Raw genomic sequence first — 14,647 nt, 5'->3', positions numbered from 1 at the left:
CCTACCTGAAGTTCTTCATTGGTTCTGGTAACCGCCTCGGCCTCCTCTGAAGTGCTTTCCCCTGTTAAAGGGGCCTCCCGATCCTCTCCCACGAAAGGAACGCTTACCTCTGCCTCCCTTACCCGAGCGGTCATACTTCTGTGAAGCTTGACTCTCGAAGGCTTGATTGTAAGCTGGAGAGATGGAAGTAAGAGGTGGAGGGCTGAGGTTGAGGGGATATCACATAAATTGGCTGTGATTGAGCCTTAGAGGTGGAAGGTTGGGCTGTTTGCACTAAGGGCACCGCTGGAACTTGCTGAGGAAAGCGTGACTGCTTCTTCTGGTAAGGATGGAAGCGCCTAGGTTTCCCCCGACCCTTACCCTTAGGTGTTAGGTCTTGTCTCCTCTTAGCTGTAAGGCCCCAACGGTCCTTAAGGCTCTGACTGAACTTCCTTCACCATAGCTTCTGGGAAGAGATCTGCTCCCCAGATGTTAGACGAGAGCAACCTATTCGGTTCATGTCGAATGGTTGCCTCTTGTAGGACATGCTTCCGACAATTCGTTCTAGCAGTGGCAAACTCAAACATATCCGACTGTACCGTTTGAGTCAGTGCTTTGGTCATGAGCTTAAAAAGCGGTTCTGAGCCATAAGCTATGGTTGCTACCTCGGACATAGCCATAGAGTTAATTGATCTGGCTAGTCGCGATTTTGCGTCAAATTCAGCCTGAATAAGGCTATCTGGGAGCCTGGGTAGCTTTTCACCAAACTGCTCCATAGCACAGTCCGGTTGAGTTTGCCAGCTGAGAAGGTGTTTGGCAAGTCCTCCCACAATTCTCCGGCTGAGGGGAGCAACGGAGATGTGGGATCTGCTTCCTTCAATTGAGGCATGGGGTCCCCCTTCTGGGCCGCTGGGATGGTAGACCTCGCGATCTTTGTCAGGAACGGGAGCGGGGTACTCTCATCCATTGTGAAAATGGTAAAGGGACTCTTGAAAGGTTGTATCCTGGTATTGGAACAATCCATGTCCTCTAAACATCTGAGCCATTCTCTCTGAGCCTGGTCTCGTGAATAGAGGACTGTCTCCTTAGGCACCCTATCATCCCGAACCATGGCTGAAGCTGTAAGCCTTGCGTAGCCTATGAACGGAGGCTGGAGGTCTACCGGGAAGAACTCGAAGTCCTCTATCCTTCGAGTTCCGAATTCCGGTAATGGAAATGAGACCGTCTTGGAAGGGGGCGTATGACGCTACTCTCCATGGATTGTTCATCGAGAACGGAGGTAGCGAGTCATACGGAGGAAGCTGAGTTCCACTCGTATTGGAAAGTGAAGGAGAGGCTAGAGGGACTTCTCTCAGTCGGCTATAATGGAGTCCTGGGAAGTAATCCTATCCGACAGACGAGAGATCATTTGCTCCATACTACTCTTTAGGGACCCAACCAGGTCGCCCACCTGTTGCAACAGGCCAGCATTGGAGTCCAAGGCCGGAGCTGCTGCGGAGGTGGAGGGGTGGCTCTGAATCGGAACCAAGGGTAGCGGAACTGGTGACTCTGCCGGGGTGCGAGATCTCTCTCTGGAGGATTTACTCCTCGAGGACTTAGAGCCGGAGCTAGAAGTTTTAGACTTGTCTGCTCCGGGATTCGCAGCCGGAGACTTACGTGAGGAGGATGACGCCGAAGTCGACTTCTTAGACGACGACGACGTCTTAGACAAGGATTTCACTGCTTGACCCTTGACCTTAGGTCTAACGAAGCGTCAGGAGGAGTATATAATTCATCACCTGTAAACCCTTGGAAGGATGGAGAGGTTGCAGGAGTAGAAGAAACAGTCACACCCAAGGGTGACCCTTGGGTGTCCACCCTACTACCTCGACCAACAGGTCGTCTACACCTACCATAGGTTCTACATTAATATCTAAAGTCGCGACGTCTGTGGAGATATCCTGGTCTTGATCAGTTAATGAGGCAGCCAGCTGTTGTTGGATGAAGGCGATAGTAGGGGCCGCCTCTACTGGGTCGACGTATCCTGTCGCCTTGCCTCCGGGGAAGATTAACAGCGCCAACCGCTTCTCCAAGATGTAAGGCATACCCTTGGCGGCGTTCTTCCCAAAACCGCCGACCCAGGCCCGCAGGGTTGCCAGTGCGGTATCCTTCACTGCCGGCGCCTGGAAGAGAGGCGTAGGTTAGATTTAGAATCACTTAAACTAAAACTTAAATTAAATACTTTAAACTTAGATGCCTTAAGTTAAAGTGGATAATAAAAACTTAAGCACTAAAACAGAAGCGGAGCAGCAACCGGAGATGGAATACTCACCCTTCTAAAAGCTGGCTCACCAGATCGTAACATATGGTACACGTCTCATGGTACCAGACCTGGATGTCCCCGTGCAGAGTCGCGCATGGAGCATGGGACCGGCAAACTTCGTGTCCACATGGGTCCTGAAGTGTGGCGGCGCATCCCGGATGCTCACAGTTGGTGGCCTGTAAGTGGGAAGACACATGAGTATCTTAAAGAATAACACTTACAGGCTAAAGGACAGAAGAACTCCGTTGCATGCCGGAGCTCGGAAAAAATTTGAGCATAACCCCCCCCTGCCCCGCCTGAATAGGCTATAATCCCGGAGAATCCGGTAAAACATGTAGGGGAGGGGGGAAGAGGTTTAAGGTACTTAAGATAAACTTATAGTTAATCTAAAAACTCTTAAACCTAAAACTCAAACGAACCGGAGCAAGTCCAGTGCGTAGCGGAGTGTAGTAACTCAGCAATACGGTACGGTTAGCAGGGACCCACTGTATGTTCCGGTCCACCCTACTGGGTGGACAAACAACTTCCCGCTGGATGCCAGGACTCCGATCATGAAAGGAGACCTAGCAAGGTCGGGAAGAGCGAGGAGACATACAGGCTCGAGCGAACCGGAGCGACAAGGAAGCAACGGATGGGGGGAAAGGCCAGTACCCCCCATCACATCACCACCGGGCCGGACCGAGAAGCCGGAGAGGTCGCGTCCAGTCTGGGTCTGTCCCGTCTCCCTGGCCCCTCCGCCTGGGGGGAGAGAGGGAGGCATGCTCGGGTATGATGAGCGAGCGTGGGCAGACTGCCCCACCCTCCCCCGACTCTATGGAAGAGCGGGAGGAGGGGGGAAGGGGACTGGGCAGGCGTCTGGCTGTCTCGTGATCGCGTAGTGACCACGAGACGGTAAGGCAAAATAAGACAACTAAACCTAGGACCAACCAACTGATCAGAGAGATGCTATCGGGAAGCAACTGAACTGAAAAGCGGTAGCATAGAGACCCACTGGGCCAAAACCGACTGATCAGAGAGATGCTATAGGGAAGCAACCGAACTGATGAGCGGTAGCATAGGCTCAAGGAGCCAGGACCTAGGCTAAGCCAGACGCCCAACTAACCTAACCATAACAAATACATGGTATAATAAAAAAAATAAAATAAAAGAAAGAAAACAATAAAGTAGGAGAAAAAATCCAGGAGTGTACGACTAACCGAAGGAAAGTCTATAACCACTCAAAAGCTAGTCAGAGGCCGATACTAAGAGCCGGGACTAGGGTCTGGAAAGAAGAAGCCTACATAAGGTAAAAGACATGCATGCATGACCAAACCTGAGTAGACAGTACCCATAGTAAAAACGGATATAAATATAGAGCGTACATAGAGAATGGGATGTTCTAGGTATGGGAGACCGAGAACGAACCCACCACGCGGCAGAACCATGCTGCATGCTTCCGACCCCGAGTACGTATTTATACCTAAAAAACGGCAAATACTGACCGAGGGCCGGAAAAAACCAAACTACCATAAATTACTGAGTTACTTACTTAGCTGCTGCAATAGCTGCACGCTCCATTCTAGATAAATCCAACGAAAGGGCACAAAAAACACAGAGAGAAAAATATCACGTCTGCTCGTGAGGTGCTAACTGAAAAGGATGGCCACTAGAGGCGCAGCAGTCGGCAGCATGGGATGGAGTAGTAGTAGTACGAGCTGCTCACTCTGTGGGTCGGCACTCCTCATGGAGGGTTTTTGTTGTGGGAGATTTCTATTGGTATTTGGCTCGTGGTAGTGGTCTCACTCGCCTAGTGTTCATACCGACACCCTCTTGGAGGGTGAGCGAGTCAGTTATACTGACCTTTTTCTTTATTTTATTTATTCTCTGGTATGTGTTAGTACATTTACCCTAGAAATAATAGATTAAAGGATATTTCGCGCAGCGACACGAGCTGAGCCCAGAAATGTATTTTTGGTAGCCGCTGTTATTCTGTAAAGGAGTTACTTCTGTAGTTCACCCCAAGGGCTCCATAAGGCAGACCAACCAGCATCAAAGAATTCTCTCACAGTTATCTTGGCTAGAATAGTGCCTTGATTTGACACAGTAATTGAGTATAAGATAACCCAGGCAAGTGGGTTCTTTTCCTTGCTTACAGCCATTACCTGGGTTTCCCTTCATCCTTCTTCAGATGTGAGCAGTAAATAGTTTGGTCAAAATATCCATTGATACTCTCCAGATTTGTGAAAGAAAAACAACACAATGTCTCATGCCTTTTTGTCAAAGAAAGTTGGTGGGTTTGAGGATTCACAGCAGCTACCAAAAATGTTTTCCTTCGTCAAAACCTGTTTTTTGTTAGTGTAGCCATTGTTCACCCTCAAAGGAGCATACAAAAGAAATTTACAGGTGGCAAAATGTCCTTGCTCCTAATTACTGCCATTGGGTCATGAATGTTTTGGGCAAGTGCACTGCTATCACATCTGTGGGAGAAGGATGAAGGGAAAATCATGTAATCACTGTAGGCAAGGGAAAGATCCCTCTTGCTTTGAGTCCTTTATATTCAATCTATCTGTTAAATTAAAGGCATTATTCTGGGTAAGACCAGCTATGAGAGAATTCTTTGTTACTGGTTAGTCTTGTCTTTTGAAACATCATGGGACTGTAAGAGTAGCTCCTTTGAAGACAAGCACCAGCCATACTATCAAAGAGATGAAAATTGATTGTATAAATGATGTAGTGAATATGATAAATCTAGTTATACACCCTAGACAAAGGAGAATTTTATGGATTTCCAATGAATATTGAGAGTACATATGTCAGTTGGTACTTGAGTAAAAAATCAGAACAATCCAACGTAATAGTGATAATAGAAATAATAAGGAAATAAATTTTAGTAGTAAGTGGTTTGTCAACACTACTTTTATCCCACCCATGAATGTTCCCAACACTCCCCATGTTATGTGAATCCCGTATAGGGGAAAGCCATGGCACTTGGTAAATTCTTCTCACCCTTATGTCCATGCACCTTTCATATTATGTATCTGCTGTTCAAGGCAGATTATAGGCAAATTGCAGTAAAGTACATTCATTGAATTAACATGACTTGATGGAGAATATACACAATAGCAAGGCATGTGTAAGTATGAAGTAAATGTCAGATATGATTATAATTCCTCAGTGTCCTGTGGTCACGGATGAGTCTGGTCTGCGGGCTGGTAGTGGTCGGTTTCAGACATTCACTACCAGAGCAGCAATGGTAGCAAGTAGAACTGACTACCCTGATGGCATTCATATGATTATGTGGCCTCTGCCTGATGATGATCGCTGCACTCTAACAACTGAAAGTGAGTACTGTACATTTCATGTTGGTTTGGGCATTAATTGAAAGATATACTTGGTAACCTTACAGAATTAGCTGTTGACTGATACTGGTGTATTGTTTGCCTAAGTACTAAGAAAAATTATTGATATTTAACAGATATGAGCAACCATTCTTCACGTTCCAAGACTGTGCAATTTGAAGTTTTTAATCACGCCTCCATTGGGGCCACATGGTACATTTTCTTTGCTACTGGAACCTTGACTGTTGGGATGATTTTTGGTATTGCTTTAGTGACTCTTAAATGCATTGATAGGTAAGTCTGTGCAAGTGACCACCTCTTTGTATTGTTAATTTACTTACTTTTCATTTCATTTGCTTTCATCATGAAGAATAAGTTATCAAATCAAGCCTTTCAAGGTAGATCATGTTTGAAAAAAGGGATTTTGACGAAGGAAAAATCTATTTCTGGGTGATTGGCTCGTGTCGCCCTATGAAAGGATCCTTAATATCATTCTTTCTAGGTAAAATTAATCTAAAATTACCAGAGAAAAACAAAATTAAGAAAATGTCAGTAAAACTGACTCGCTCACTCTTAAAAAGAAGTGTCGGTATGGTAATAGGGGCGAGTGGGGAACACTACCACGAGACAATCACCAATTAGAACTTCCAATCAGAATCCCCCCAAGAGAGAGCTGATACCAACGGGCGATGCAGTCGCTACTACTACTACTAGAGGACGCCACGGACAGCAGCGCCCCTAGCGGACATCCTTAATTTAAAAACATCTTGTCCTGCAAGGGGGGGAAAACAATAAAGGGGGGGTTTCATAGGGCGACACGAGCCAATCACCCAGAAATAGATTTTTCCTTCGTCAAAATCCCTTTTCTGGGCTCAGCTCGTGTCGGCCTATGAAAGAGTACCAGAGAAACAGACAAGATGGGAAAAAAGGAACAAATGAAAGGCAGTGTAAAATGATGGATATAATATAAGTAAATCAATTACAGCATACAAACTAAGCACTTAAACTAACTTATATTAAACAGTAAAATAACAGAACGTTAGTAATCTTAAAGTACTTAAATGGTAATTATAGTAAATTACAGTGATGCATGTAATATAAACTAAAAGGGATTTACTTGAAAATATTTACAAAATATACAAACACATTGTGTCCTACCCTAGCATAAAAATAAGGGTAGGTACACTGAAGTACACCATTAGTACAAGTGTGGTAAAATATACAAACACATTGTGTCCTACCCTAGCATAAAAATAAGGGTAGGTACACTGAAGTACACTATCAGTACAAGTGTGGATGTCCCTAGCAAAAAAAATAAGGGACAATCCACTATATGATTCAGCGGCTAAGGCTAGGATATCCGAGTAGCATGGCGATAGGGTGAGGCATGTTGGATGCTGTAGGTAGAAAGGAGACCTGGATCTATACTACGACTACTATACAGTATCAGGGGAAACAATGTTTCCCGCTGCTACTGCTGAAAACTTTAAAAGATTCCAAGGACTTTAGATAATGGCGTTTAAAGACTGTCGGGGATTTCCATCCAGTATACTTTTTAAGATCCTCAAAGTTCATATGTTGAAAATAATTAATTGAGGTGGCTACTCCCCTGATATCATGTGCTTTTGGAAATGACTCAGGATTGGCTTGTTTAATGAAGTAAAGGATTTGTTGCCTAATACCTTTTACTGACAAAGTACCACCTTTTTCTCTCATGAAGAGAGCACCTGAGGATCTTGAAGAAGTACGAGATAGAAAGGCTCTAAGAGTTGATACTGGGCAGAGAGAAGGATCCTGGGGAAGTGGGATAACTTTCCAAGGGGCCCACCTTGCAAGAGGATCCTCATTTTTGGCTAAAAAGCTACGATCCGGAGCAAGTAGAACTTCTCCTGATGGGAGGAATTCCACATGACCCGCATCCCTGGATAGAGCCGACAGTTCTGAAATTCTAACAGCTCCCTGAAGGCTAAGCTTAATAAGAATAATGTCTTCCTCAGGAGCATTATGAATGTACAAGATGAGTTGTCAGTATCTGAAGCTAGTTTGAGGACATCATTTAAAAGCCATGAAACTGTAGTAGGCCTTTGGGAAGGTCTAAGTCTAGCACAGGCTTTAGGGATAGATGTGAAATAAGATTCAGTCAGATCTATCTGAAAACCTACTTGGAAGATTTTCCTCAAAGCCGATTTATGAGTGGTAATAGTGCTAGCTGCTAAACCTTTTTCAAACAAGGATCTGAAAAAGGATATAGCCAGATTAACTGTCATGGTTGTAGTGTTCGATTCTTTCAAGAAAGATGCTAATTTTTAACAGCTGAGTCATATTGTCTAATGGTTGACTCTCTCTTATCTGATTCTAGGAAGAGAATATTCTGTGGATCAATATTAGCATCTTTATTAGCCGCAAACTTCATGAAGTCCATAAAGTTAGGGTCTGGAGAATTCCTGAGGAAGCGAACACAGTCCTCATTTGTACTGATTGTGATAGCTTGGGATTGGGGATCCGTTGAGGTCGGAGGCCCAATTCCAGAAGAAGAGGATACCAGTTGCTCTTGGGCCAGTCCGGTGCAATCAGAGCTACTATCCCTTTGAAAGACCTTAGTTTGCTTAGGACTTTCAAGAGAAAATTCACTGGAGGAAAAACATAAATTCTCCTCCACTGATTCCAGTCCAATGACAGGGCGTCCGTGGCATAAGCCAGAGGGTCCAGGTTGGGGGCCACATAGCAAGGGAGCTTGTGGTTCGCTTGTGAGGCGAAGAGATCCACTTGGAGACCTGGGACTCTCAGGCTTATCCACTGGAATGACCTGCCGTCTAGAGACCATTCTGATTCCAGAGGAACTGACCGGGACAGAGCGTCTGCTATCACATTTCTTACTCCTGCCAGGTGAGTGGCAGACAGATGCCATTTGTGTTTGTTTGCTAAGGCAAAGATGGCTATCATGACATGATTCACATGCTTGGATTTGGACCCTCCTCTGTTGATGCAATGAACTACCACTGCACTGTCCAAAACTAGCCTTAGATGAGACTTCTTCGGGGGAAGCAGTCTCTTCAAGGTAAGAAATACTGCCATTGCTTCCAGAACGTTTATGTGGAGCTGGCGAAATTGAACTGACCAAGTCCCCTGAACCTGTTTGAACTGGGAGTATCCCCCCCACCCGGACAGGGAGGCGTCCGTGTGAATGGTTAACACTGGAAGGGGATATTGAAGGGGTACCTTCTTGGCTAAGTTCTTTACTTTTGACCAAGGACGAAGTTGATTGCGGAGGATCTGTGGGATTACTGACAACTTGTCTCGAGATTTGGTGTTTGCTCTTGATCGCCAAATTCGATTTAAATCTTTCAGCCTTGCCTTCAGGAGGATATCTGTTACCGAAGCAAACTGAAGGGACCCTAGGATTCTCTCCTGGTTTCTCCTTGAAGTGTGTTTGCATTTGAGAAATTGCCTGACAGATTTTGCTATTTCCTTCCGTTTGGCCACTGGAATTGACAGATTGTGGGAAGACAAATCCCATTGGATTCCTAGCCACTGAAAACGAGACTCCGGGGTAAGTCTGGATTTCGTTTTGTTTATCTGGAACCCCAGATGTTCCAGAAAGTGAACTACCTTTTTGGTGGCTTTGAGACATTCCTCGACTGTTGGTGCCCAGATCAACCAATCGTCGAGGTATGCTGCTACCATGATTCCCTGAGCTCTCAATTGTTGTACAACCACTTCTGCTATTTTTGTGAATACCCTGGGGGCTACATTCAGACCGAAGGGCATCACTTTGAATGAGAATGTTTGATTTCCTAGCCTGAATCCTAGGAATGGGCGGAAGTGCCTGGCTATAGGGATATGATAGTATGCGTCTGTAAGATCGATGGAGCATGTGACGGCTCCACGCGGAAGTAAGGTCCTTACTTGCGAGAGTGTTGCATTCTTGTCCTTTAGTACTTAGGTCCTAAGAAGACAGGGTGGTCATTCACGTACTTTATTATGGTATATCAATTACAAGTAAGGAGACCCATGCTTATGCTGGCTTCCCAGTTCGTGGATGGCGGGAGATTTCTACAACAACTCCCAGAAGGTTCAACATAGTAGAATGAGAGAGTAGTGTTTCTCAATACATTACACTCCTCCCCCCTTAGGTTAACAGACAAAAATTTAAATTTGTTCAATGAGTCTCCTAGGTTTCTTACTTACTCTGGTAGATTTTCTTACAATGGCACCAGTATCACAATTACTGTTCTCTGATCCTACTACTTCTACATTGGGATTACAAATCATACCCGAGTTCTGAATAGTGTTATTTGTTTCTTCTAATCCTTGTACATTACGGGGAGAAGAAACTACAGGAACATAAGGAATCATTGTATCTTCTAATAGTGACGGTTCATCAGTTACTCTAGTATTATACATTTTTCTCTCAAATAACTGTGAAAGGTGACGCTTCCAAGTCAAAATACCATTAACCTCTACAGAAACCAAATAATTTCTTTCACCAAGAACTTTGATAATCTTAGCTTCCACCCATTCTGGTCCTTTACCAAATTCTTGGCATATACTGCATCGCCAACTCTGAATTTAGACTCATGAACATAACACTCATCTCTTTGTTTAGGCATTATAACATCTAATGGACCCTTAAATTTCCTTCCAAACAATAATTCAACTGGAGAGCAGCCAGTAGAAGACTGTACTGTACGTCTATAGGTATACAAAAATTTGGCCATTCTGGTTTTTACAGGCAAATTACAATCAAACTTTTTGAAATTAGTTTTGAATATTCGGACAGCCCGTTCTGCAAGCCCGTTTGTACTTGGATTATATGGTGCTCCTGAACAATGTCTAACACCATTTTTCTGAAAGAAATTCTGAGTCTCCCTAGACATAAAACAAGTTGCATTATCAGATACAATTGTGTCAGGAATACCATAATTAGCAAAACATGACCTTAAACATTGTATGGTACCCTCTGAAGTTATATTCTTGCAAGCATAGACATCAATAAATTTAGAAAAGGAATCAATAATAATCAAATATTGCATGTTGTCAATGGGTCCACAATAATCTACATGCAAGCGGGACCAAGGTCTATCTACTGACGGCCAAGATAAAGGTGAAATGCCCTTATGTTTGAGATTTGTTATGCATAATGCACAGTTGAAGTTATTTGTTCTAAATCTTGGTCCATGTTGGGCCAATATACAAAAGACCTTGCTTCAGCTTTCATGGCAACAATACCCTGGTGGCCCTCGTGAAGCATTTTCATAACACGCTTTCTCAACATCTCAGGAACCAAAATACGATTCCTATAGAGTAATACATTGTCATGCAAAGAAAGATCACTTCTCAATTTATAGAAAGGTAACATACAAATTTCCATCACCTTTTCCTTGGGGAACCCCTTCCTTACATAATCTCGTACTCTGCATAAAACAGTGTCTCTTTCTATACATTCTTTTACCATTGTAACATCAAAAGAATTCTTATCCAAAATATTAATCAAATTTACATATTCTCCTGGTACATGAAAATCAGCATCATCTCTACACAATGGTAGCCTACTAAGAGCATCTGCCACTGTATTATGCACTCCCTTAATGTGTTCAATTTAAAATCAAAACCTGATAGAAATAAAGCCCACCTTTGAATACGAGCATTAGATAATTGTGGAATAGACTTACTATGGGTTAAATAGATGAGTCAAGGGTTTATGGTCCGTCCTGATAACGAACTTCCTACCCAAAAGATAATCAGAAAACTTCTTGACTCCAAAAATAATGGATAGAGCCTCTCTATCAATTTGAGAATAATTACACTCAGCATTAGATAATTTTTCTACTTTTGAAAGAAATAGTAGAAATTCTATCCTTATATTCTTGCTTAAGAACAGCTCCCACTCCTTCAGGGCTAGCATCAACTTCTAAAATCATGGTAGCATTGGGGTTAAAATTATCCAAAATATCAGCTCTTCCCAAAGCTTCCTTAATACTCTGAAAAGCTTCTTCATGAACTGCTGCCCAATGAAACTCCACATTCTTTTGGGTTAAATTATATAAAGGACATAAAATAGAGCTGAACTGAGGTACAAACCTATTGTAATAAGTACATAGCCCCAAAAATGATTTTAAAGACTGAACAGAGTGAGGGGTTGGAGCTTCCAAAATTGCCTCTATTTTCTTTGGGTCAGGTTTAATTCCATCACAACTTAAAATGTATCCTAAATAAGGTACTTCCCTAGAACCAATAATACATTTATCTTTATTCAATTTAACATTTTCTCTGTTGAAACAAAATTGATAAAACCTTACATAAACTCTTGTCATGTTCCTCCTTGGTAGCTCCGACAATCAATATGTCATCTAAAAATACATGAACACCTCAATATTTGCCAATAATTCAGAGATAAACCTCTGAAATATACCTGGTGCTGACGACAACCCAAAAGGCAATCTATGAAACTTATATAATCCCAAATGAGTATTCTAATCAAATATTGTTGAGAATTTTCACTCACAGATACCTGTAAATATGCATTTTTCAAATCCAATTTCGAAATATACTGACAAGAACCTACATTTGCCAAAATATCATCTAATCTCGGTAATGGGAAGGTATTAACACTGGTTTGGGTATTGAGATACTTACAATCTACACAAATCCTTATTTCACCATTAGGCTTCATTACAGGAACAATAGGACTGGCCCAATCTCCAGCATGCTCGACCTTGCTCACTATATTTTTACTTTCTAGTTCTTTCAAACTATTCTCAATTTTACATTTATAATGATAAGGAACAGATCTAGCTTTAAAATACTTAGGCACAGCATTTCTTTTAACATTAATTGACATTCATAATTTGTAATGGGTGATCCTTCCACCACCTGATACTCATTGAACATTTTTACACAATCAAGCTTAGGCCTAGATGCACTACTTGGGGTAATAAGAGGACCTTTAAATTTATCATCACACACATTATCAATTTGTACCCACTGGTATTTCAATTTCTTCATCAAAGACCTGCCTGCTAAATTTAAATCATTATCTACAACAAAAAACTTTTGTCCCTGGACCATTTGGCCTTTAAAAGAAACATCACAATTTATTTCACCGTACACTTGCATTTCAGCTTTATCATAATTTGCTAAGCGTTTCCTTGTTGGTAATGGGGTTAAATTCAATTTATTAGCATCATGCGTGAAATAGTGGATGCACCACTGCCAGTGTGTAATTCAAATTCTAGGGGAAACCCATTTAACCTTAAAATTTCTCTATATGGTTTCTCATAATCATCGACAAAATCAATAGAATTTACATTAACATCAAAAGATTTCAATAAGTCATAAGAATCATGGAAACTTTCATTAACAGGAATATGCTTACTAGTAGACTCCTCTACATCATGCACTGTATTAACATTCCAGATTTATTTCTAGCCTTTTTATTGGGACACACTGTACTAACATGGCCTTCCTTGCCACAGGAATAACATTTAGCATTCTTAAATCTACAATTATTAGCTAAATGGTTATCGCGCCCACAATGAATGCATTTACTTTGAACTTTACAATAATCACTTTTACCTCTCCCTTTAGAGTCTGCACTAGAATTAGGCCTAGGCCTAATTACCTTATGCCTAACCTTGTTAACAGTACCTGCAGGCCTATTATCTATAAAAAGAACTTGAAGTACGACTACATTCAGTAACATAAGCAGTTTCTAAATTGGTAACCTTGGCAAGTAATTCACGAGAGGAGATTGATTTAAACTCAAAAGGATCAGCTAATAAAACCTTAAAATATACTTCATTATCAATACCAACCAATAATTGTTCCTTCAACCTTCGGTCAAAATCACTATTAAATTCACACTGTTGAGCTAACAATTTTAGTTCTGCATAATATTCCTTCACGGACTCACTACTTTTCTTCTTCCTCTGTAGGAAATCACACAATGCTCTATGATAACTTGGTTTTGTTATAAAATGCGACTTTAGTTGATTTACTAGGTCATCAAATGGAACTGCATGACGGCAATTTCGGTGCTGTTAACTTACAGATCGTGGAAAATGTCTCTACTCCAACTGAAGAAAGCAACAAAGCCCTTTTTGCTGTCGCCTCTGTTACTTCATTTACTTCACAATTCATGGAAAATAGATCCAGCCAACAAGATAATTCCAACTTATCTGGGTTAAACTCGGGAATTGTCGGTCTCCTTGCTGCTGCCATCCTTCCTGACAGGGTATGGAACTTCGGTAGTCCCCAACAAATACAGCTGAATTCAGGCTACTCGAATACTGGAGTCTGGACGTTGGCCAGGCCTAAACTGGTATGCTAGGCTAGATACGGCCGGCTGTCGTTGGTACACTAACTCTCCTTCAATGTGACATACCTCTTCGTACACTGGGTTCTTCCTCGTCGCCACTGTTGCATTCTTGTCCTTTAGTACTTAGGTCCTAAGAAGACAGGGTGGTCATTCACGTACTTTATTATGGTATATCAATTACAAGTAAGGAGACCCATGCTTATGCTGGCTTCCCAGTTCGTGGATGGCGGGAGATTTCTACAACAACTCCCAGAAGGTTCAACATAGTAGAATGAGAGAGTAGTGTTTCTCAATACATTACAGAGAGGGTAAGCATCTTGAACTTGTCGCAACGAATGAAAGAGTTTAGCTTTGACAAGTCTAAGATTACCCTTCTTTTTGTTGAGCCTTTCTTTGGCACGCTGAATAAGCGACCTTGAAATTTTAGATGCTTGACTCTCGCAATAGCTCCTTTCTGAAGGAGTTCTTCCGTGTAATCTGTCAATTCCTCTGATGGTATCTGGTGGAATGATTTGATTGGAGGAGGCTCTTTGATCCAACTCCAACCCAATCCTTTGGACACTATGCTCTGTGCCCAATTGCTGAACCCCCACCTGTGGCGGAAGAGGAACAGCCTCCCCCTTCCTGGGGGAGCCTCATTGTTGATGGGCGGGTTGACCACCACGCCCTCCTCTGAACTGCCTGCTCCTTGTTGCCCTTCCTGCGCCACGCTGACGAAAGTAACCTCTCGCC

The 14,647-nt window shown here is 42.6% G+C and overlaps 1 protein-coding gene across 2 annotated transcripts in view; it reads left to right on the top strand.

Moving 5' to 3' along the window:
- Positions 1-14,647, top strand: part of LOC135222003 (SID1 transmembrane family member 2-like) — a 180,884-nt gene that overhangs the window by 60,135 nt on the left and 106,102 nt on the right. For both annotated transcript variants that reach the window (XM_064260113.1, XM_064260112.1), the window contains exons 6-7: positions 5,436-5,601; positions 5,736-5,892. In XM_064260113.1, coding sequence (XP_064116183.1) covers positions 5,436-5,601; positions 5,736-5,892 — 323 coding nt within the window. The remainder of the gene's footprint in view (positions 1-5,435; positions 5,602-5,735; positions 5,893-14,647) is intronic.

The sequence above is a fragment of the Macrobrachium nipponense genome, chromosome 3 (genome assembly GCF_015104395.2).
Source record: "Macrobrachium nipponense isolate FS-2020 chromosome 3, ASM1510439v2, whole genome shotgun sequence".
NCBI classification, from domain to species: Eukaryota; Metazoa; Arthropoda; class Malacostraca; order Decapoda; family Palaemonidae; genus Macrobrachium; species Macrobrachium nipponense.
Note: the sequence above shows the minus strand (reverse complement) of the source record. Positions and strands in the feature narration are given on the sequence as shown.